The sequence below is a fragment of the Salvelinus fontinalis genome, chromosome 9, assembly GCF_029448725.1.
Source record: "Salvelinus fontinalis isolate EN_2023a chromosome 9, ASM2944872v1, whole genome shotgun sequence".
In the NCBI taxonomy this organism is placed as follows: Eukaryota; Metazoa; Chordata; class Actinopteri; order Salmoniformes; family Salmonidae; genus Salvelinus; species Salvelinus fontinalis.
In genome coordinates this window covers 44980081-45003188 of record NC_074673.1, presented here as the reverse complement: position 1 = coordinate 45003188, position 23108 = coordinate 44980081, and the positions used below count along the sequence as shown (strand labels likewise).

General features: G+C 44.1%; 1 protein-coding gene across 1 annotated transcript in view; it reads right to left on the bottom strand.

Annotated features, from left to right (window-relative positions):
• LOC129862680 (sodium- and chloride-dependent GABA transporter 2-like) overlaps nt 1–22840 on the bottom strand; it is a 30223-nt gene extending 7383 nt beyond the window's left edge. Inside the window, exons 1-12 of the mRNA XM_055934567.1 lie at nt 22669–22840; nt 15265–15465; nt 10423–10557; nt 9220–9360; nt 8725–8809; nt 8183–8315; nt 7114–7248; nt 5301–5404; nt 3792–3916; nt 3245–3357; nt 2904–3041; nt 2003–2105 (exon numbers count right to left, since the gene is read on the bottom strand). Of these exons, the coding sequence (XP_055790542.1) occupies nt 2003–2105; nt 2904–3041; nt 3245–3357; nt 3792–3916; nt 5301–5404; nt 7114–7248; nt 8183–8315; nt 8725–8809; nt 9220–9360; nt 10423–10557; nt 15265–15465; nt 22669–22675 (1420 nt within the window). The 5' untranslated portion in view covers nt 22676–22840. The remainder of the gene's footprint in view (nt 1–2002; nt 2106–2903; nt 3042–3244; nt 3358–3791; nt 3917–5300; nt 5405–7113; nt 7249–8182; nt 8316–8724; nt 8810–9219; nt 9361–10422; nt 10558–15264; nt 15466–22668) is intronic.
• Between the last annotated feature and the right edge of the window lie 268 nt (nt 22841–23108).

The following is a 23108-nucleotide window of genomic DNA, read 5'->3' as shown; positions in this document are numbered from 1 at the left end:
CAGCTGATTTCGGTTGTCTCTGATTGGGAGCCTTATTTAGGGTAGCCATAGGCTCTCATTGGTTGTGAGTAATTGTCTATGTAGAACGTTTGTAGCCTGTATGTATGTGCACAACGTTTGTAGCTTCACGGTCGTTTTTGTTGTTTTGTTCGTTTTGTTAAAGTGTTTCGTGTTTATTTTTGTCATCTTTTAAAATAAAAGAAGATGGCTTATTTTCCAACTGCTGCGTTTTGGTCCGTCAATCCCCCACACGATCGTGACAGTGTTTTTGCTTGTGCATTGAATGATTCTAAACGAATAATTCGAAAGTAACCCAATCATTTAGCTAGATTGTCTTGTACCTTTTACTGAAATGGTTGTTCCAGTTTTGGCCTAGGTAGTCTCCGTCCACTGTTCCTAACACTGGCAGTCATTATGAATGCAGATTGTGGGTGACAAAAAAATAAAAACGGTTAGATATCCTAAATCTGTCTGGATTCCAATAGGAATTATACATCATTTTGCAAGTAATGTGGATTGCAAAATTCTGGTACATTATCCAGAAATTACAGTTGGAAGATTCCTGGAAGTCCTTCAACCAGGATTTTTTTGAAAATCTGGGAATTTTCGGAAAAGTTACTGAAATTTTGCAACCCCACTTGCAGGCCTGATGTGGCCTGTAAACCATGAGTTTCAGGCCACTGTATTAGGGTAAAGCTAGACCTCAATATAAGGCCTTATGAGACACTGTATGTAATGTACACTGAGTATACCAAACATTAGGAGCACCTTCCTAGTATTGAGTTGCAAAAAGCAGGTGTTCTTAATGTTTAGTATGTTTGCATGTATTGTTATAAAGAGTTTAATTATAATGATAATGTAACGACCCGGTATTGTGTTCTGTGTTTGTGGGTGTGTTATGGTTCTCATGGCTACTAGCAGGGGTTAAATATGTCAGGACAGATGGAAAGGTTGGGGGGGTATGATGGGTAATCCCGCGGGATTTGGAAATGCATAAAGAGGGATGAGTGTCTCATATCTCTCTCTTCTGTTCGGGCCTTGATCTGTTCCTATTAGAGTGACCTTAACTCGACATGTATAATTGTGTACGTTCGGCATTAGCGGCGTGGGCTGTGGCCTGAACAATAGCCCAGTTTAGGAATAAACCTGTGTTCTGACCTGTACACCTGGAGTCCGTCTCTTTTCTCTTTAATGACCCAGCCGGGTCATTACAATAATATTTGCCTAGGAACTCACTTGGTGGAGGCCACCGGTCTGAAAATAAACTAATTCTGCAACTATATCTCTGTCACTAACAAATGCAGTTATGGGTGATAACTGTACAATTCACTCAAAGGCAATGCACCCTGGGAAATGATATTGGAGGTATGGCTTAGGTGGGGCGCTGCTCAACATTTTCAAACTGGCACAACTCAAATCTTGACCCCCTACAGGGTCACAGTGACTATCGGTTTGAGTAATGGCTACAAAATCACGTTAAGTAACTGTACCGAGATATATGGAGTGCAACAGGTTTCCTCCAAGGTTTTGAGTAACGACAGCACATTAAAGTTTACAGTGTGTGCGCTAAGGTGCAGAGAATCAAAGCAGGTGGTCAGTCCAGTTCAAGTGTTCAGCAGTTTGATGGACAGTAGATAGAAAGGGTCTCTGAGCCTGTTTATCAGACCTCATGCTCCGATATCGTCTGCCTGATGGTAAGGGACAGAACAGCTCGTGGTTGGGGTGTGTGGTGTCCTTGATGCGGGCACCGTTTCGGTACACAATACTAATTTGTAACAGCTAACTGTTCGCTAAAAGTAGTATCAATCTCATAAAAATATTTATAATTCAAAGCGGTCTAATAATATCACATTCAGCCAGTTGTTCCTCTCCCAGAAGCCCTTTCACTTCCATTAACAGCAGACTACTGCTGGAGGGCAGAGGATGGCTCAATGAAAATACCCCCTTTGTCATGTTAATGTGCCCCTCAATGCATTCCCACATAACTTGGCTAAACACTCACCATAAATCCAAGCAATGCAAACAGTCTCAAAGACAGCCACAAAGAGCAGGCACGTCCCACTGGCAGCATAGTAGTCAAAGAGTTGGAAGACGTACATGCCTCCCTGGAGAGAGAAATGTGTTGCGTTACGGCAGGGCAGCTAGGGACACTTTTTCTATTTCATCGTCCCATGCCACCTCCAAGACCACATGTAGAACAACATGTAAACAATGTGTTACGCCTCGATCACGCCGACAGCGTCGTTGCGTTTTGGTACACCAGAAGTACATTCATTTCCAATGGAACTCTGCGTTTGCCTTGCAGCATTGCATTGCAGAGGCAGTTGCGGTGTGATTTATCAAACATACTCGTCAAACTGTTTGCGCAGACGGACGCCTTGACAGAAATGGTAGCAGAAGGTGAATGTTGAACTTTTGCTGCACACATATCCAGATGATTGCTGCGTACCATTTTGCGCAACAACACTGTTGGTGTGATTGAGGCCTTAGAGAGGCTAAACATCATGCACAGAATAAAGGTTCCCGATTTCAGTAACCTGCATTATGTGGCTATTTTTCTTAGCAACTTTCAGTTCACGTGACAATGTGACATTCTCCATCTGTAGTTCAGTTGGTAGTGCATGGCAATGGAATGCCAAGGCAGTGGGTACGATTCCCATCGTCCACCCATATGTAAAATGTATGCACAAATGACTGTCACTTTGGATAAAATATTCTGCTAAATGGCGTATGTTACAAGAAACAAAGCCATAAATGAAAACCTTTGGGATTTCATTCTTGCTGCATATTCCAACTCCTCCTGAGACACCCGTGGAGAGTTGGGGTCAGAGCCAGGGTCAGCCATTTTACCAGCGCCCATGAACCAATCGGGGTCCTGGGTGGCATTTTAGGCTGTGACCTACCTCTGTCAGCATGATGAGACCCATGAGGAAGGAGACAACGGCCACTGCCAAGATGAAGAGCTCTCTGCGGTTCTTACGACGAAATGTTTTAGGGTACATGTCCACCATGGCCGTCACCAGACTCTCCACACACACAAACTACAGCAGTGGAGAGAACAGAGGGGATACTGTGTCACTGATTTAAAAAACACCACCGTGGACATTGTTAGAGCAGTGTTTACAAGCATATTGTGTGTGTGTGTGTCAGAAAGAGAGTTAGTGAGTAAGAGAGAGAGAGAGAGTAAGAGAAAACGAGAGTGAGCAAGAGCGAGAGAGGAGACAGAGTGCTACTCTAGCCTCACCTGGCTGTCCAGACCCAAAAAGACGATCATGATGAAGAAGAAACAGGCCCAGAGAGGAGAGAAGGGCATCATAGACACTGCACGGGGGTAGGCTATGAAGGCCAGACCAGGACCTGGTACAGAAAGGGTTAATACAGGTTTATAACAGGTCATTACAGAATTGTCATCAAGGGAGCAGGACTTTGGATCCACATTGCAACAATGACCTTCACCCGATTGTATTGTGAAACTACTAGGTTATCTTTGGATTCTCTGAACATTGAAAGTTAACTTTAAAGATGAACATGTCATTATCATGGAAAAGCCATTACAGCACAGGTTAACAAAGTGTTTTTCTCTTGAACATTGTGGGAAATGTACTGTACAGTCAATAGCTTCTGAAGTGGTGTGCAGCGTTTCTACTAATTCACATACCAAAACGTATTGCTCAAATTTACGTAAGTACGTCAAATAAAATACACGTTGCGTTATGAAAAATGATGACCATTTCCCCAATGATGAACTGTCAAGAAAAGTCTGTGTGTGTCTGTTAAAAATGACTACCAACCAGATTCTGCCACCTCTGAGATGGGCACGTTCTGCTCGTAAGACATGAAGCCCAGGATGGAGAAGATGGCAAAGCCTGCCACAAAGCTGGTCCCACTGTTCAGGAAGCATAGCGCCAAGCAATCTCTGTAACCCCAGAGAGGCAGTCATCAGCCAGGCATAGATACCAGCCATAACAGATATACTGTATGTATGTCACAGTAAGAATTAACAACTTCAAAGATAAATCAATACCATATTGTGAAACAGATACTGTACAAAATACAGATAAAGATACAGAACAAATGCTTCTGACCACCTGTTATTACCTTACTAGGTTATTATTAGGGTGTAAAACAGAACAAATCATGTATCAGTCTTAGATGGTTATGCCATGGATCATTTAGCTATTTGATTTAGAATATTAGAATCCCTGTAGGTATGCCCCAAAAATATTTACAAATTACTTGATACCATTTTTTATTTAATTGAAATGCATTGAATAGCACATTTATAAATGGCAAAATGTACAGTAAAAAAATAAATCACAAGGAATAAGGTTTTGAAGTGGGGGCGGGACGCAAAAATATACTTACATACACTACTGGTCAAAGGTTTTAGAACATCTACTCTATCAAGGGTTTTTCTTTATTTTTACTATTTCAGGAACTCATTCAATACTGTTGGAAAAGCATTCCAGGTGAAGCTGGTTGAGAGAATGCCAAGAGTGGTCAAAGCTGTCATCAAGGCAAAGCGTGGCTATATGAAGAATAATCTCAAATATAAAGTATATATTGATTTGTTTAACACTTTTTTAGTTACTACATGATTCCAAATGTGTTATTTCATAGTGTTGATGTCTTCACTATTATTCTACAATGTAATAAATAGTACAAATAAAGAAAAACCCTTGAATGAGTAGGTGTCATAAAACTTGTGACCGGTAGTGTACTTCTATAATTTTTTAAAACCGGTACCAAGTTACCTTCAGGCGAGTCACATGACACTTGTAGTAGAACAACAAGAACAAAACAGGTTTGTTTTCCTGAGAGTCTAGTGGGGTCATGTTAGTTTGTAGCCCAAACGGTTTGGATGCTACAGACAGAAGTTGGCACATAGTGTACTGTACCAACTTCAGATGAGTCCCGTGGGGCTTGTGGGGGTCATAGAGCAAAACGGAGAACACCATCGTGTCCGTTTGGACGCTACAGACGTTTTCGTGAGAAGACCAATTTTCGGGATGTCTCCTGGTCTAACAAATAGCATTGTAGCTCTGTCAATTTCCACCAAAGATTCGGAAGGCCGACATAGGTGGATGAGGTGGATTGAGACGCAGCTGATATCGCTAGCTTAAATAAACAGATTTTTATGGGGATTTTTTTATTATATTAATTAGATTCACGCATGGGTGTGTCAATCAACTCTAGGGTGTTTAAGATAGAGATACATCTGCTTATTGTTGGGTGTTAGTCATTTCTGACTAGGGTAATTAGGTGTAGGTGTAAGCATGTGTTCTGAGGTGAGCCCTGACCTGTAGCAGTTGTTATTGTACTTGTTGTAGCTTCCCAGAGCAGTCAGACACCCCAGACAGATGGCATAGGAGAAGAATATCTGAGTCCCTGCATCCATCCATACCTAGAAAGACGAGGGAGAAACCATACCAATGCCTTTTCATTTGCTGGCAGAAACCATGGCCTTGCTCCTGGCTAATACCTTTATTTCTCTGAAGCACGTCACTTTAGTAAAAGACAGCTATAAACCCCTTCCGGTGAGACATTTGGTGTGTACATATGACCTACACCTTCCTCATTCTGTGGTAAAACCTGTCACCCCATTTCTCGTCACTTATGTGACCACCCACCATGGCCACCCCCAGTATGCTGGCTCTCCATCGCTGTGGCTCCCCAGCGCCAAGTGTGCTACTTTTCCACCACAGACTCTGTGAACAACCAACACAACACAGTTCCAATTTGAATTAGGGTGCCCTTTGTTCTCCCTATTCACCAAAGTCGTGCTCAAGCACTGAGGGCACGTTTCAGTCAGCTGCCTAGCAGCCAGGAATACTTCTGTCTGTGTCCCAAATGGCACCCTATTGCCCATGCAATGCACTACTTTTGACCAGGGCCTATAGGGCTCTGGTCAAAAGCATTGCACTTTATAGAGTGTGGGTTGCCATTGGGACACAGCCTTTGATTAAGCTAGTCCAGTGCAAAGATACAAGCGTAGGCCCCAGCCACTAAGGCAGATGTTCCCATCATACAGGCAGCTTGTCTCTTCCTTCAACACAGGGTTATATTCATCCATAGAAGACCCCTGTGGATTGAAGAGGTCACTCATTTGGTTAATGGGAGCCAAAATGGAGAAGTGGTTGTGAAATGTCTCTCTATCTATCTCTCGCTCTCTCTCTCTCTCTAGGTAAGTTAATTAAGAACAAATTTTTACAATAACGTCGGGGAGTGAGCGCAACACGTATATAACACACAAATAGGTTAAGCAACATCATCCAAACAAACAGTCGAAAATACAAAAAAATTACGGTCAGTAAAACTCTCTCTCTCTCTCTCTCTCTCTCTCATAACCAGATGAGAACTAGCCTAGGAGCTGTGCTTGCTGACCACATTCCTCATGCCGGTGTTCATGAGGCATTTATCACCCGTCCACTCGTCAAATATTCATAGGGACTGCCAACTTTACAGATTCAGTCATTCTCTGGCACAGCATTAGTTTGAGAGACAACGTCCTCCTGGTTTTTCCCATGTCATGTTCTTCTCACGATCAGACATGTTTTCATTTGTTAATGATCAACCTTGATCATCTTGATAACAGTATTGGTGATATTGAGTTAGTTCTCTGAAAATGTTAAGCACAGCATAACAATCACTTCAACAGCTCAACTAATGAAATGAATAATTAAGTGTTCAAGTTCTACTGTATGTGGCCACACATGTTGTCATCATAAACTAGGGACAAGAGGTGTGACTGTGAGAGGGGTTTTATTGCCGACAGGCAGAGGTCAGAGGAACACTGGGTAAGTCAGTCTATAGGGTTATTGTGTCAAGCTGTTGGGTTTTCCACTTCCCACAGTGATGGTGTGTGTGTGTGTGTGTGTGTGTGTGTGTGTGTGTGTGTGTGTGTGTGTGTGTGTGTGTGTGTGTGTGTGTGTGTGTGTGTGTGTGTGTGTGTGTGTGTGTGTGTGTGTGTGTGTGTGTGTGTGTGTGTGTGTGTGTGTGTGTGTGGGGGGGGGGGGGAGTGTGTGCGGGAGTGTGTGTGTGTGTGTGTGTGCACGTGCGTGTGTGTGCACGTGCGTGTGTGTGCACGTGCGTGTGTGTGGACAGTACATGTACCTGTGGATCTGACAGGCGGCCCAGGTCTGGGTAGAGGTAGAACTTGATTCCTATGAAGGCTCCAGGCAGGGTGACCCCTCTGATGAGCAGGATAGACAGCATAATGTAGGGGAAGGTAGCTGTGAAATATACCACCTGAGGGGGATGGAATGGGAAAGGGAAAGGGGGATACCTAGTCAGTTGTCCAACTGAATGAATTCAACTGAAATGTGTCTTCCGCATTTAACCCAACCCCTCTGACTCAGAGAGGTGCAGGGGGCTAGCTTAATCGACATGCACGTCATCGGCGCCCGGGGAACAGTGGTTAACTGCCTTGCTCAGGGGCAGAATGACGGATTTGTACCTTGTCAGCTAGGGGATTCGATCCAGCAACCTTCCGGTTACATGCTGCTACAGTATGTACAGTACAGGACAATACAGCACCAAGGGTCACATATGGGTTAACCAAGGGTCTATTAATAACAAAAAGCAAAAGAGTCAATGAATGGTCTCTAGTCATCTCAGCTATCACGTTAACTGCCAGACTTCAAAAGGACCACATATCTAGAGTACTTGGCTGTCCAAAGATGTGAAGCAACATTGCGAAAATGCATAGAAATGTCCTGAAAAAGTGACCTGACTGACCAGGAACAACTCTTAGTCATATTCATTGCCATAGACTCTGAAATGGACTGTTTAAAATCTAAGAGACTATCCTGTCAGAAACCCTTTCCGTATAACTTCGCTGTTAAGTGTAACAAACTACCACAACATCTTAAAGCTATGCCGACCAGAACTTATTTTTAAAAGTATGTCAAAAGCTGGCTGATGACCGAACCATAGACCCATTTTCATGTCTGTATCTACAGTATGTAACGTATCAAAGTCTGCATCTATGTAATGTATTGCACCATGCACTTTAAGGGTCCACAATGGAAATAAGTCATTGACTTTATTGTGTAATCTCTGTCAAGTTTTCCAAACTTTGCATTTTTGTAAAATCAATCAATGAAGTGCCCAGAGGTTCTTCCTGGTCAAAAACTGCTTTAGGGAGGCTCACAGAGAGAGGATGTAGAATAGAGCCCTTTACCTTTCCAGTGGACTTGACTCCCTTCCAGATACAGAAGTAGACTAGTACCCAGGCTATTGCCAGACACAGCACCAGGTCCCAGTTGAGAGATCCTATATGATCTATGCCAGAGGAGATACGCAGAACCCTCCGTCTACACACACATGCACGCACGCCAGTGCACACACACACACCAACACACACACACACACACACACACACACACACACACACACACACACACACACACACACACAAATATGAGATGACTGTCAGTGTGATCATTATTTAGACATGAATATCTAACATGAACACTAAGCTCTGATATTACAGCAATAGTAAAGTTGAAGCTTGTTAACTATTTACATTAGGGGGGCATAACATGTATAGTATTTCTCAGGACGTCACACAGCCCTCCAATTCAGCCTCAAGCCAGCCTGTTTTCGTATTCAGCAGTGCTACACTAGTTGGCAAGACAACGGCCATTTGGCTGAGGAATAAACAGTAGGCCAACCAATCTCCTTAAGGAGATGGAGAAACAATAGACTCTAAGCAGCACTTACTCCCAGAACTCAATGACAGGAGACGTGGCGTTCAGACGTGGCTGATTGAAAGAGCCATTCCTCCTCTGGAACTCCATGCAGGAATCTGAGAACAGAGATGCATAACAAGTTCACACACACGTTTGCTGAGGACACCGGCTATGGTTTTTCTAGGTAACCCAACTCTATTGTAACGTTACGTAAGGCTACATGAGACATCAAGTAGTCAGGGATGTTTCTGTGTATGGTGGCATTTTGGACTTTTCCTTTTTCAATCTTGTTCCGAGGGCAACTCTGTCTCGAGGGCAGACACACTTTGAATGTTTAGGAAAATACGATCACTTAAGTTGAAGTAATCCGAATTGGTTAGGGTTGGTTCAGGGGTTGAGTAACATTCGAACCAGCAACTTTGCCTGTGAGCTTTCATCAAACCAACCACATTAGTTCTGCCTTTAGGCAGAGCTTCAACGAGATTGAATAAGGAAAAGTCCACTGAGTGTATGCTGGATCTCTGACCTGTGTTCCATGTGTTGTTGCAGGAGGCCCAGGGCAGGTCCCAGGTGAAGGAGTAGGACAGGTAGAAGATGGCCCAGGCCAGGACGATGATGTAATAGAAGTTCAACAGAGCCACAATGACTTGTGTGGCGTAGCCCACTCCTGCAGCAAGGACAAAGGAGAGCATTGTGTCATGGCTCCACCTGTCACCAGAGGGCGGCAGAAACCGTCCTAGAGACATTAATGACACTCAGGTTTGTTCAATTTACTCATTATGATTTCCCTGTTAAAATAGGTGTTTTCTGTTGTCCTTTGCAGAACCGTGAATTGTTTCCTGAGTGTGGTTGTTTCCTGAGTGTGGTTGTTTCCTGAGTGTGGTTGTTTCCTGAGTGTGGTTGTTTCCTGAGTGAGTTTTTGAGACTTAGTGGTTGTTGGTTTCGCCCAATTATGCTGTGATCCTGTCGCTACTGTTTCTCAGTAAAGTATTATGTTTATCCTTACCCACTGATTCCTCGTCTGGTCTCTTCTCTGCACCTGGGTCCAACTTTTTTTTATATGTAACTAGGCAAGTCAGTTAAGAACAAGTTCTTATTTACAATGACAGCCTACCCCGGCCAAACTCAGACGATGCTGGGCCAATTGTGTGCCGCCCTATGGGACTCCCAGTCACGGCTGGATGTAATACAGCCTGGATCCGAACCAGGAACTGTAGTGATACCTCTTGCACTGAGATGCATTGCCTTAGACTGCTGCGCCACTTGGGAACCTTACCACATCACACATTGTGGTTAGCTATGATAATGCCTTTCAACATTGAATACAATGACACATGAAAACCATGACTCTATTCGCATTGCTTTTGCATCTCCGACTCCACCATTTCTCACCCGGTAGCCTATCTGGCTCATGTGTGAAGGTCTACAGTCATTGTCCTTATTGGGGGCCAATTGAATGACTGAAGCGTTGGATACTTGGAAGTCTGGAAGTCTGCTAGTGTTGTTGGCATGCCAACCGTAACATCAACCTCCTGCTACTATCCTACAGTACATACTGGCAGACACGCATGCACAAAAACACACACTTACTGTTGATCATTCTCAGAATTCCTTCTCTTATTCTATATAGTAAGCAGACATGCCCGGGTGTAGCTACCTTGAAAGGCATTCCTATACAGTGCACACTAAACAAAATTAAGTTCTAAACAGTATGTGAGAGGAGGATCACCTTCAAACAGTGGAGTGATCTTCCTCCAGCAGGTAATGCCTCCCTGGCTGGTGAACTGTCCCAGGGCTGTCTCCAGGAAGAACACTGGTATCCCACAGGTGAACAGGAAGATGAGGTAGGGGATGAAGAAAGCACCTGTTTGATAGAGGGGGGAAGGAGAGAAGTTAACAAGGTGTTGTCACATGTGTTAGAACTCCACTGTGATATGAGGTCAGGTGACATAACCAATCAACAAGGAAGCAGCATTTCAAGGCTGGACACTAGAATGGTAGTGTTCCAAAGGTACCTATAAATGATACCTTGATTAGTGCAATTTTTTTTAAGTCAGCATCCGACACATCCATCGCTGGGTGGAATATCCAAATAATGTTAAAATGTTTATCACATTTTTCAGAAAATGTCAAGTTTGCAGTTATCAGCCCGCTAACCAAGCTAGCTAGCTAATGATTAAATTTTCCAAATGTATTAGAAATGGTAGCTAGACATATAGGCCAACTCACTGGCAAAAACTGGTTGAATCAACATTGTTTACACGTCAATTCAACCCAAAAATTCTATGTGATGACGTTGAATCAACGTGGGAAAAAAGTCATCAAAAAAGTCATCAATGTAAGGGAATGTCATTTTCTTTTACCCAACTTTTTACCTAAATACAATGGCAAGGTGACATTTTGTATGATTTCAAGGTGAATTATCGTTAGTTGACATCTCAACCAAATGTAAATCAAAACTAGACGTTGAACTGACATCTGTGCAGAGTGGGTATGCATCAATACCTTTTTTCTGATGAAATGATAAAGTATCTTCACCTTAAAGGTCTAGAGACATACAAACTATCAAGTATTGTACAAACTATTAAGAAACTCAGTGTCACGTTCCTGACCTATTTATGTTAGTTTTTGTGTGTTAGTTGGTCAGGACGTGAGGTTGGGTGGGCATTCTATGTTATCTGTTTCTATGTTGGTTTTGGTTTGCCTGGTATGGCTCTTGATTAGAGGCAGGTGGTTTGCGTTTGCCTCTAATTAAGAGTCATATTTAGGTAGGGCATTCTCACTGTTTGTTTGTGGGTGATTGTCTCCTGTGTCCGTATGTTATGTTCGTACCACATAGGACTGTAGCGTTTGTTTGTTTCGTTTTCGTTTCGATGTCGTCTGTTACCTGTACGTAAGTTTATGTTTAGTTATGTAAGTTTATGTTCAGGTCTCGTCAACGTCGTTTTGTTATTTTGTAGTTTCGTAAGTGTATTTGTTTTCGTGTTGCCATCATCGTTGTTAAATAAAAGATGGCTTATTTCCCTGAAGCTGCGTTTTGGTCTGAGGATCCTTCTCTCCTCACCTCATCCGAGGATGAGGAGAGCGTCACCCGTTACAGAATCACCCACCAAGCTAAGACCAAGCGGCAAAGGAAAACGAAACGGAGTAAGGGACAGGAGAGAAAGGATTTCTGGACATGGGAGCAAATAATGAATGGAGAAGGTCCCTGGGCTAAGGCAGGAGAAAATCGCCGTCCCAAAGCTGAGCTGGAGGCACGGAGGAGAGCAGAGGCTACCGGAGAGAGGAACCGGAGCTATGAGGGAACGCGTCTGGCACGGAAGCCAAAAAAGCCCGTAAGTAATTCCCAAAAATTTCTTGGGGGGGGGCTAGGAGATAGTGGGCCAAGGGCAGGTAGGAGACCTGCGCCCACTTCCCAGGCTTACCGTGGAGAGCGGGAGTACGGGCAGGCGCCGTGTTACGCAGTAGAGCGCACGGTGTCTCCTGTACGAGTGCATAGCCCAGTGCGGGTTATTCCACCTCCCCGCACTGGTAGGGCTAGATTGAGTATTGAGCCAGGTGTCATGAGGCCGGCTCAACGCGTCTGGTCTCCAGTGCGTCTCCTCGGGCCGGCATACATGGCACCTGCCTTACGCATGGTTTCCCCGGTTCGCCTACATAGCCCGGTGCGGGTTATTCCACCTCCCCGCACTGGTCGGGCAACCGGGAGTATTCAACCAGGTAAGGTTGGGCAAGCTCAATGCTCAAGAGTGCCAGTACGCCTCCACGGTCCGGTATTTCCGGCACCACCTCCCCGCCCCAGCCTAGTACCTACAGTGTCTACACTACGCACTAGGCTACCAGTGCGTATCCTGAGCCCTGTTCCTCCTCCACGCACTCTCCCTGTAGTGCGTGTATCTAGCCCGGTGCCTCCAGTTCCGGCCCCACGCACTAAGCTACCAGTGCGTCTCCAGAGCCCTGTACACACTGTATATTCTCCCCCTACTAATCCTGATGTGCTTGTCCTCAGCCCGGCGTCACCAGTGCCGGTACCACGCATCAGGGATAGAGTAGGCTCTGAGAATACAGTGTGCCCTGTCCCTGCTCCCCGCACTAGTAGGAAGGTGCTTGTCATTAGCACGGTGCCTCCAGTTCCGGCACCACGCACCAGGTCTACAGTGCGCCATATCCGGCCAGAGCCATCCGTCTCCTCAGCGCCATCTGAGCCATCCGTCTCCCCAGCGCCATCTGAGCCATCCGTCTCCCCAGCGCCATCTGAGCCATCCGTCTCCCCAGCGCCGTCTGAGCCATCCGTCTGCCAGGAGGCTGCAAAGCCGCCCGTCTGCCATGAGCCTGAAAAGCCGCCCGTCTGCCATGAGCCTACAGAGCCGTCAGCCAGACAGGAGCCGCTAGAGCCATCAGCCAGACAGGAGCCGCTAGAGCCGTCAGCCAGACGGGATCTGCCAGAGCCGCCAACCAGACGGGATCTGCCAGAGCCGCCAACCAGACGGGATCTGCCAGAGCCGCCAACCAGACGGGATCTGCCAGAGCCGCCAACCAGACAGGATCTGCCAGAGCCGCCAACCAGACAGGATCAGCCAGAGCCGTCAGAGAGCCATGAGCAGCCAGAGCCGTCAGAGCGCCATGAGCAGCCAGAGCCGTCAGAGCGCCATGAGCAGCCAGAGCCGTCAGAGCGCCATGAGCAGCCAGAGCCGTCAGCCTGCCATGAGCGTCGAGAGCCGTCAGCCTGCCATGAGCGTCGAGAGCCGTCAGCCTGCCATGAGCGTCGAGAGCCGTCAGCCTGCCATGAGCGTCGAGAGCCGTCAGCCTGCCATGAGCGTCGAGAGCCGTCAGCCAGCCATGAGCATCGAGATTCGTCAGTCAGCCATGAGCTGTCCTTCAGCCTGAAAAGGCTGGATACCCAGAACTGCCCATCAGTCCAGAGCTGTCTCTCTGTCCGGAGCTGCCTTTCAGTCCGGAGTTGCCCCTCTATCCTAATCTCCCTCTCTATCTTCATCTATCTCTATATTCTTATCTATCCCTCTTTCTTGATTTATCTCTCTGTCCCGGTGTTGTCCCTATTAGATATGTTGTTAAGGGAATTTTGTGGGGGTCAAAAGAGGGTGGACATTCTTGGAGGGAGGAAGTTAGGATGGATTATGGTGGGGTGGGAACCGCGCCTCGAGCCTAAACCACCACCGTGGTTAGATGCCCACCCAGACCCTCCCCTAGACTTTGTGCTGGTGCGTCCGGAGTTCGCACCTTGTGGGGGGGGGTACTGTCACGTTCCTGACCTATTTATGTTAGTTTTTGTGTGTTAGTTGGTCAGGACGTGAGGTTGGGTGGGCATTCTATGTTATCTGTTTCTATGTTGGTTTTGGTTTGCCTGGTATGGCTCTTGATTAGAGGCAGGTGGTTTGCGTTTGCCTCTAATTAAGAGTCATATTTAGGTAGGGCATTCTCACTGTTTGTTTGTGGGTGATTGTCTCCTGTGTCCGTATGTTATGTTCGTACCACATAGGACTGTAGCGTTTGTTTGTTTCGTTTTCGTTTCGATGTCGTCTGTTACCTGTACGTAAGTTTATGTTTAGTTATGTAAGTTTATGTTCAGGTCTCGTCAACGTCGTTTTGTTATTTTGTAGTTTCGTAAGTGTATTTGTTTTCGTGTTGCCATCATCGTTGTTAAATAAAAGATGGCTTATTTCCCTGAAGCTGCGTTTTGGTCTGAGGATCCTTCTCTCCTCACCTCATCCGAGGATGAGGAGAGCGTCACCCGTTACACTCAGAACTACTTTGTGCACTTGAGAACAGTTGCTCCAGAGAAGGAACAAAGACAACCTTAGTCAACAGCAGAACTTTGACCTGGGCAAGCCCCCGACCAGCTTGACATCAGAGTATCACATACCATAGCCCACCCAACAATACAGTAGGACAGCCAGTAAGGATTTATCCCTAATTCCACAACATATTGGCATAAAACATTTTTTTTAACGTAAAAGAGCAATTCCAAAGTATTCAGCCTGTTGAAAAACGTGTTTTAATTAGTGTCTCCATAATGTTGTTGGATATAACAAATTAAATTCAATTAGTGTTGACCTTTTGACTTCTCTCATCTTGCAAATCCAAACAGGAGTGTGTTGTTTGCTACTATTGGACTTCATGTTTAACATGTTTTGAGTGTTGTCTTGGCAGGCAGCACAGAAACATAAATACATATCAATCTAAAAATAGCAATTGTTATCCACAATCTATTAGGAGGATTTATTGCTGAACAACTATTTACATACCTCTAAATGAGCACTTTTGAGGTTTTACGTCACTACTCATCCTTAAACAGATTCCATGCCCTTCATAATTCTTTATAGCGTTAAAGCACAATGTACTCAAAGGCTCCAGTGCCATTTAGGTTTATAACAACAGGCTTTGGGTCAGTTAACAACAATATAGTAGCTAAAATTATAATACATCTACAATATGAACTGTCACTGTTGTTCCTGATCAATAGTACTGAAGTAGTACTCAATTATGTCCCAATAATATGAACAAAATAAGGTGACATGTTGTCACTGAGCACTGTGATGTTAACACCCACCTCCTCCGTTCTTGTAGCACAGGTAAGGGAAGCGCCACACATTGCCCAGTCCTATGATCTCCCCGGCAACAGAAAGGACAAACTCCACCTTGTTTCCCCACTGGCCCCTCTCCTTCATCTTCTCATCGCTCTGCGGCACAATGTCCAGCGGCCGACTGTGGTCATTGGAGGGGTCCATCTTAGGCAGGCTCTCCATGTCGCCTGAGGAAGCAACATGTTAAAGTGAGTGGAGGAGAGGATAGACACCGGGAGAGTAACACTATTGTACATCATTATATAGGCTAACCCCACAGCCTAAAGTCTTGCATTGACTGTGTAGTTATTGTGAGCAGGGGAGGGGTTTCTGTGTATCTTTATCACACCACTCCCAGATCAACAGGCTTATCATAAAGTAAACACAACTTCACAGTCCCTAAGCCTCCCGGGGGACAATCTCCTGGAAATGAGGAATAGGGTGAGAAAAAGGTCTTTGAACGTGGCTCAAGAACATGGGGCTTATAGGGGGCATTGTATGGACTCAAACTATAAGTTATGGAGACTCCTAAGACAACAGCATGGAATACTAAAAACAAAGGCTGTGCATGCATCCCCTTTGAATGTTTGGAACAAAGGTCAAGCAGCAAGAGGTGTGAGACAGGGACGAATTCCAAGACTTTCTGTAGTTCTCACGGGGGATTTACGGCAGGCACGAAAGTGTCAAACATGAAGTGGTGGGAAAAGTACCCATTTGTCATACTTGAGTATAAGATACCTTAATAGAAAATGACTCAAGTGAAAGTCACCCAAGAAAATACTAATTGAGTAAAAGTATTTTTGTTTTAAATATACAAAGTAACAAAAGTAAAAGTAAAAGTACAAATAATTTCGAATTCCTTATATTAATCATAGCCAGGGACACACTCCAACACTCAGACAGTCCACCAGATCAGAGGCAGTAGAGATGACCAGGGATGTTCTCTTGATAAGTGAGTGAATTCAACCATTTTCCTGTCCTGTTAAGCATTCAAAATGCTTTTGAGTGTCAGCAAAAATGTATGGAGTAAAAAGTACATTATCTTTTTGTAGTGGAGTAAAAGTTATGTAAATAGCAAAGTAAAGTATAGATACCCCAAAAAACTACATAAGTAGTACTTTAAAGTATTTTTACTTAAGTACTTTACACCAGTGCAAAACATACATGGTCACATTGACATGTCATATATGCCACTCTGTCTCTCCCTGAGACATGGGTCCACGGCTGTACGAGCTGGACAACTCGTAGCCGGCCAATGTTCAGGGCCAGTGATGCTGAAAGAGTTTCTCTCTGTACAGGAAACAGGCAGCTCACTGACCGTGCTCACTGCTGTCATGTCTCATTAACAAGGCCTCTTGCTGCACACTCTCTCTTGCTTACTCTCTCCCAGTTTCTCTTTCACTCTCTCTCTCTCTCCCTCTCTGTCTCTTCTTCCCTCTCTCTCACTCTTTCTTTCTCCCCCCTCGCTCTTTTCCTCTTTCTTTCTATCTCGCTATGCCAATCTATCTCTCTCTCTGCTGCCCTTCTCTCTGCCTCTCTCCACTTTGGCTAGTCCAGTGGCCCCTCCTGTCACAGATCAAACCAAACAAATTCATGTTGAGTTTAGGTCCGCAACAACAGGAGAGATGGCAACCCCGCTGTGCCAGAAGCCTTGAGAATGTGCTCTCAGCTCAGCCTCTCGCTGGCAGAGCAGGGTGGGGTGGATGGGATGGAGGGAAGAGAGCAAACATTTTCTGAGCCTGGGCCAAATTGTGGCCAGCGGTAAAAATCCCTTGTTTTCAGAAGGTGTTTGGTGGGAATGAAGGCTTGGCATCATAAAGGACTGGAGACGCTTATTGGCCAGGGCTTCTTTGTGCTGCTCTGAAGGAGAGCAGAGCTCCAGGCTGCCAGGAAGCCTGATCACACTTTACCTTGGTTTTTACAGGCTCAGTGTGGGCCAAGGGGGCAGTGTGAGCCACAAGCGAAATTCCTTCAAACTGAGATCTCTCCAGACTCCAGTCCAGGGGAGCAGTCCACACTTATTTTTAACTAGGTGAGAATAAACATTTGCCACATTATTTGTAACAGAACGGGACAGAAATAGCCAATTTGCAGATAGATGTTTACAGAGAAGCTAGGGGAAGTGTGGGCTGTGAGAAATGAAGACCAAGACTGAGGAGGACTGAGCATGCAAAGCCTCAAGCCAAGCCACTGGGCCAGCGTTCACGTCTCTCATAAAGGCCTGCACTATTACAGACTCACTGACTGACTACAGCGGGTAGTCTACTGGATAACACTCTTTCTGACACCGTACTGATGGAAAGGCACAAAGCTGCTTTCCACCCATTAGTCATCACTTTGATGATCAAAACACAACACAATATAGCGAAACGATGTTAGGGTTTCGTCATGGTTTATGTTTAGGAAACAGTTAGTTATTTCAATCATAGATAGACCATAGATGGAGGAAGGACTTCATATTTCAGAAAAAAACGACAACTTTAAAGTGTTATGTCACTAATAATCAAAACCCTTAAGTAGAGTCCGATCGATATATTGTTTCACCAATATATCGATATGGGACAATAATTCCACGATATTCGACAAATATATTGTTTCTGCTTTATTATTATGGTTAGGAGGCTAAAACACTAGGTTGCCACAGGATAACGACATGTCGCCTTCTCAGCAAAACCTCTCACAGACCTAGCCTGGGTCCAAATCTGAATGTGCTTCCGAAAAGGGAATACAGCTGTGAAGTAGCACAGAGCCATGAAGGAATGACTGCTCAGCTGCAGTGTTTTTCATGTTTATCGTCTAAGGAATGAGCGTTACACCGAGGCCTGTACTCTGGAGCGGGATCGTGGAGGGAGGTGGAGGGAGGTTGGAGGTGGAGAGTCCGTCATGGTCTGTGTCACAGCATCATCGGACTGAGCTTGTTGTCATTGCAGGCAATCTCAACGCTGTGCGTTACAGGGAAGACATCCTCCTCCCTCATGTGGTACCCTTCCTGCAGGCTCATCCTGACATGACCCTCCAGCATGACAATGCCACCAGCCATACTGCTCGTTCTGTGCGTGATTTCCTGCAAGACAGGGATGTCAGTGTTCTGCCAAGGCCAGCGAACAGCCCGGATCTCAATCCCATTCAGCACGTCTGGGACCTGATGGATCGGAGGGTGAGGGCTAGGGCCATTCCCCCCAGAAATGTCCGGGAACTTGCAGGTGCCTTGGTAGAAGAGTGGGGTAACATCTCACAGCAAGAACTGGCAAATCTGGTGCGGTCCATGAGGAGGAGATGCACTGCAATACTTAATGCAGTTGGTGGCCACACCAGATACTGACTGTTACTTTTGACCCCCCCCTTTGTTCAGGGACACATTATTCCATTTCTGCTAGTCACATGTCTGTGAAACTTGTTCAGTTTATATCTCAGTTGTTGAATCTTGTTATGTTCATACAAATATTTACACATGTTAAGTTTGCTGAAAATAAAAGCATTTGACAGTGAGAGGATGTTTCTTTTTTTGCTGAGTTTATATGCCTAAATTGGTTTTAGGTGGTTTGAACAACCAGTTCATATACACTGAGTATACAAGATGTTAAGAACAGCTGCTCTTTCCATGACATAGAATGACCAGGTGAATCCAGGTAAAAGCTATAATCCCTTATTGTAGAAAAGGCTCATGGAGTTGGTGGAAGAATCCTTTAATCCATGGCCACTTGCTAAGCTGGGCCAGGGGCGCTTTAATTAGGTCAGGTGGAAATGTCCGACAGATCTCAACTCCATAAAAGGAGGAAATTGCCATCGCCCGATCTCACTGGTTTCTCTTCCTTAACTCTGGCTAATCCAGAAGTTCTGTGCGTCCATGAATCCAACCTGTTACTTTTCATCTGAACCTGTCATCTGAACTATCTGTTGCGATCGGGGGAGCAAGCCATCAGTTATTGTTTATAGTTATTACCGCAGAGCGCGGCTTTGAGGGCACACTTCAAACCTATTGTGTAATGTAAATGGTCAACCATCACGGCCCTGCAGATCATCACAGGCCAATTATGCCGTCGATATATGGTTAATATGTAATGAAATGACATGTACACATGAAGACAAGCTTGAAAGGGTGAAATATGAAACGTCATTGTTTGCTGAAATGATCAATTCTGATATCAGAGTGACGGGGTTTATAGATTGAATAACCGATCACTGTTTGAATTATTTGTATTATTATTCTCATGATTATGATAAATAGTTACGAGCCTAAATTACTCAAGGATGATTCCTATTGACTTCTTAATGAACTGGATTGCTGAATTCCCTAATTATGTTAATAAATGAATGATTGTTATGATTTGATCTTTGTGATTATGAATTTGATTGGATACATGTTATTTTGTTTCCTTTGTTATTGCAGCACAGACAGACTACCCAGTAAATATACCACTTTATGGCTAAAGGAATTCCTGCCTCAGTCTCATCCATTCCTCTGTCACCTGACCCGTGACCACCTGTTCACCTTCACTGTCAGTCATCCTACCTGTCTAGCTACCCACACAGATTCCACTAATCTTTCACTTATTGGTGTCACTTGTTGAATCCACTTCAATCAGTGTAGATGAAGGGGAGGAGACAGGTTAAAGAAGGATGTTTAAGCCTTGAGACAACTAAGACATGGATTGTGTATGTGTGCCATTCAGAGGGTGAATGGGAAAGACAAAATACCTAAGTGCCTTTGAACGGGGTATGGTAGTAGGTGCCAGGCGCACCGGTTAATGTCAAGAACTGCAACGCTTCTGGGTTTTTCACGCTCAGTTTCCCGTGTGTATCAAGAAAGGTCCACCACCCGAAGGACATCCAGCTAACTTGACACAACTGTGGGAAGCATTGGAGTCAACATGGACCAGCATCTCTGTGGAACGCTTTCAACGCCTTGTAGTGACCATTTGAGGCTGTTTTGAGGGCAAAAGGTGGGGAGGTGCAACTCAACATTAGGAAGCTATTTCTAATATTTGGTCTGCTCACTGTATTTAACAAAGTCATGACATTTCCTCTGCTTGTTTATTAAGAGACCTCATAACATAATAATACTCAGTCAATCAGTGAAAGACTCGCTGACAGACGACAGACTGTAAAGTCTCCAAACATCAGGTTTATGCACATGTTAACTTTTAATGTTTGTACAGTGGAAAATGCCAAACATGATCACAGTTACCTGGCATACAGTATTCTAACATGCTAGAGTAATGTCGCACTTTCAGATTGCCTGGCAGGTGTATTGGATTTCAATGCTGCATCCCATTACCAAACCCATTTAAAATGATAAAAAAGTTGCATGATTTAATATTTGATCACATTATTCAACAAATCTGTCTGGAATTATTAAACTTTTTATGTAAGACTTTCCACTATATGATGGTGATACTGTACATCAATGTTCTCGATTCTCCAATATCTGAGTACCAGTGTTTGTTCGCGATAAGTTAAGTCAATACTAAAAGTACCAGTCAAAAGTGGACAAACCTACTCATTCAAGGGTTTTTCTTTATTTTGACTATTTTCTATATTGTAGAATAATAGTGAAGACATCAAACTATGAAATAACACATATGGAATCATGTAGTAACCAAAAAAATTGTTAAACAAATCAAAATACATTTTAGATTCTTCAAAGTAGCCAACCTTTGACTTGATGTGCTGCATCAGATGACCTGGCTTCCACAATCACCCGACCTCAACCAAATTGAGATGGTTTGGGATTAGTTGGACCGCAGAGTGAAGGAAAAGCAGCTCTTTCAAGATTGTTGGAAAGCATTCCAGGTGAAGCTGGTTGAGAGAATGCCAAGAGTCTGCAAAGCTGTCATCAAGGCAAAGGGTGGCTACTTTGAAGAATCTCAAATATAAAGTATATATTGATTTCTTTAACACTTTTTGGGTTGCTACATGATTCCAAATGTGTTTTTTCATAGTTTTGATGTCTTCACTATTATTCTACAATGTAGAAAATAGTACAAATAAAGAAAAACCCTGGAATGAGTAGGTGTGTCCAAACTTTTGACTGGTACTGTAGATCTGTGTGAAACCCCACCATATTGAATGTGATCAAAATGTACTGTCAAGGCACAAGTTCCTGGATCAGTTGAGGACACAACCAAGTGAAAACCACCAGTGAAAATGTAAACTATTAAATTGATTTCCAACACAGGATCAGGTCTGCTAGAAGGGCCCTGTATCATAGAGCAAAAAAGCAGAATGTTTTAAGAACCAGAAAATCAAGAACCAAATTCAAAACCATTACTACAAATATTACTGCACTGAATCTTTTTGTGTGCCCATAACTCTGTCCGTCTGACAGAACAAAACAATAATATTGTAGATTGGTCCCATTTTCCAGAAAAGTGCAGCAGCTTAGGATGGGCAACATACAGAGAATAACTTCCCCTGTGGCTCTGACTGCATCTATTGTGGTAACACATTACATATGGATGATCTCACTGTATTCCTGTTGAGTAATTATGCAGTTACTCTAGCCACAATATTATATCAACAATATTGTTGCTAAGCTACATTTACTAAGCTACAATACAGAAGCTTAATAATTATCTTCTAATTGCATGATGGAGTTGGGGGATGGTCCCGCTTTACAATAACTACTAACTTATAAATGCTTCATATAGCACATAGTCTTCATAAGCATGGCATAAACCCAAACTATCTGTAAGCTTGTCATACTGTGTAAAGGGTGTTTAAAGGGTGACATAACATCTCATTGTGTAGGGTGCATTGCCAAATAAGACACAACCCAATTTAAATGTAACTCTAAAGACAAAAGAGCAAGGTAAATCATGCATGCCTCCAAAGTTATTCATTATTAATTAGGTTAACCAGGTCAGTAGGGGTTGTTAACAACCATCCCTATTCAGTTCACGTTTTATTTGAAATGGTTTAGATGTTTAATGCATTTGAATGTGGTCACCAAGAGAAGAGCTGTCGACCTTCACTTCAAGTCCATGACTTGAATATCTTAAAGACTGGACATGTTCCATGGACAATAGCGCTACTCGATAGGGTAGACATCTAGACTATTCCCAACGTCAGCTGTAGTTTTCAACATTGTACAATCAGAAAAACGCCAAGTAATTTGTCACCAAATGCCCTAATAAGGAAGCATCACCAAACCAGATGAGATATCTTCATAAAGACAAACCAAGCATGAAGCATTGCCAACATCTAGGATTCCACAATACTCACAGAATATTCATTAAACTTAACCATTCAACAAACTTATTTTTAGAAGAGCCAAACTCATGCCAACCTTAAATAAAAAGCAGGAAATATGTCACTGTAATTGTGCCTAATGCTTTCATCAGTACAGATGCATGGGAAAGTAAGCATTTTCTTCACCCAGTGGTACTCACCTTTCATAGTAAAGACAGTCTGATGGTTCGAATGTTTAGCCAGATATTAGCCTGTTGGTGTCTAGGTTTTACTATATAACGTGCATGGAGGGGCGGGGGATCTCGGAAACTCCAAACTTCAGTTCAGCCTTCAATGAGCTTCTCGTTTACTTTGCTCTGCACCCTCTTCTACCCCCCTCCTCTAGTCCCATTCAGAAACCCCCACACACTCTCTCTCTCTCACACACACACCCACACGCTCCATGCAGCACACTAGAGGTCTGTGCCGTCTCAGTGTGGTGGGCCGATTGCATAACCCTCGACACACATTCTCACAGGGTCTCTCTTTCAGCCTATACACTCTTAGAAATGAGGGTACAGTATCGTTCCCTGGGGTACAAAAATATCAAAATACACATAATGTACCTTCAGAGGTACACATAATGATCTCACATGGTACT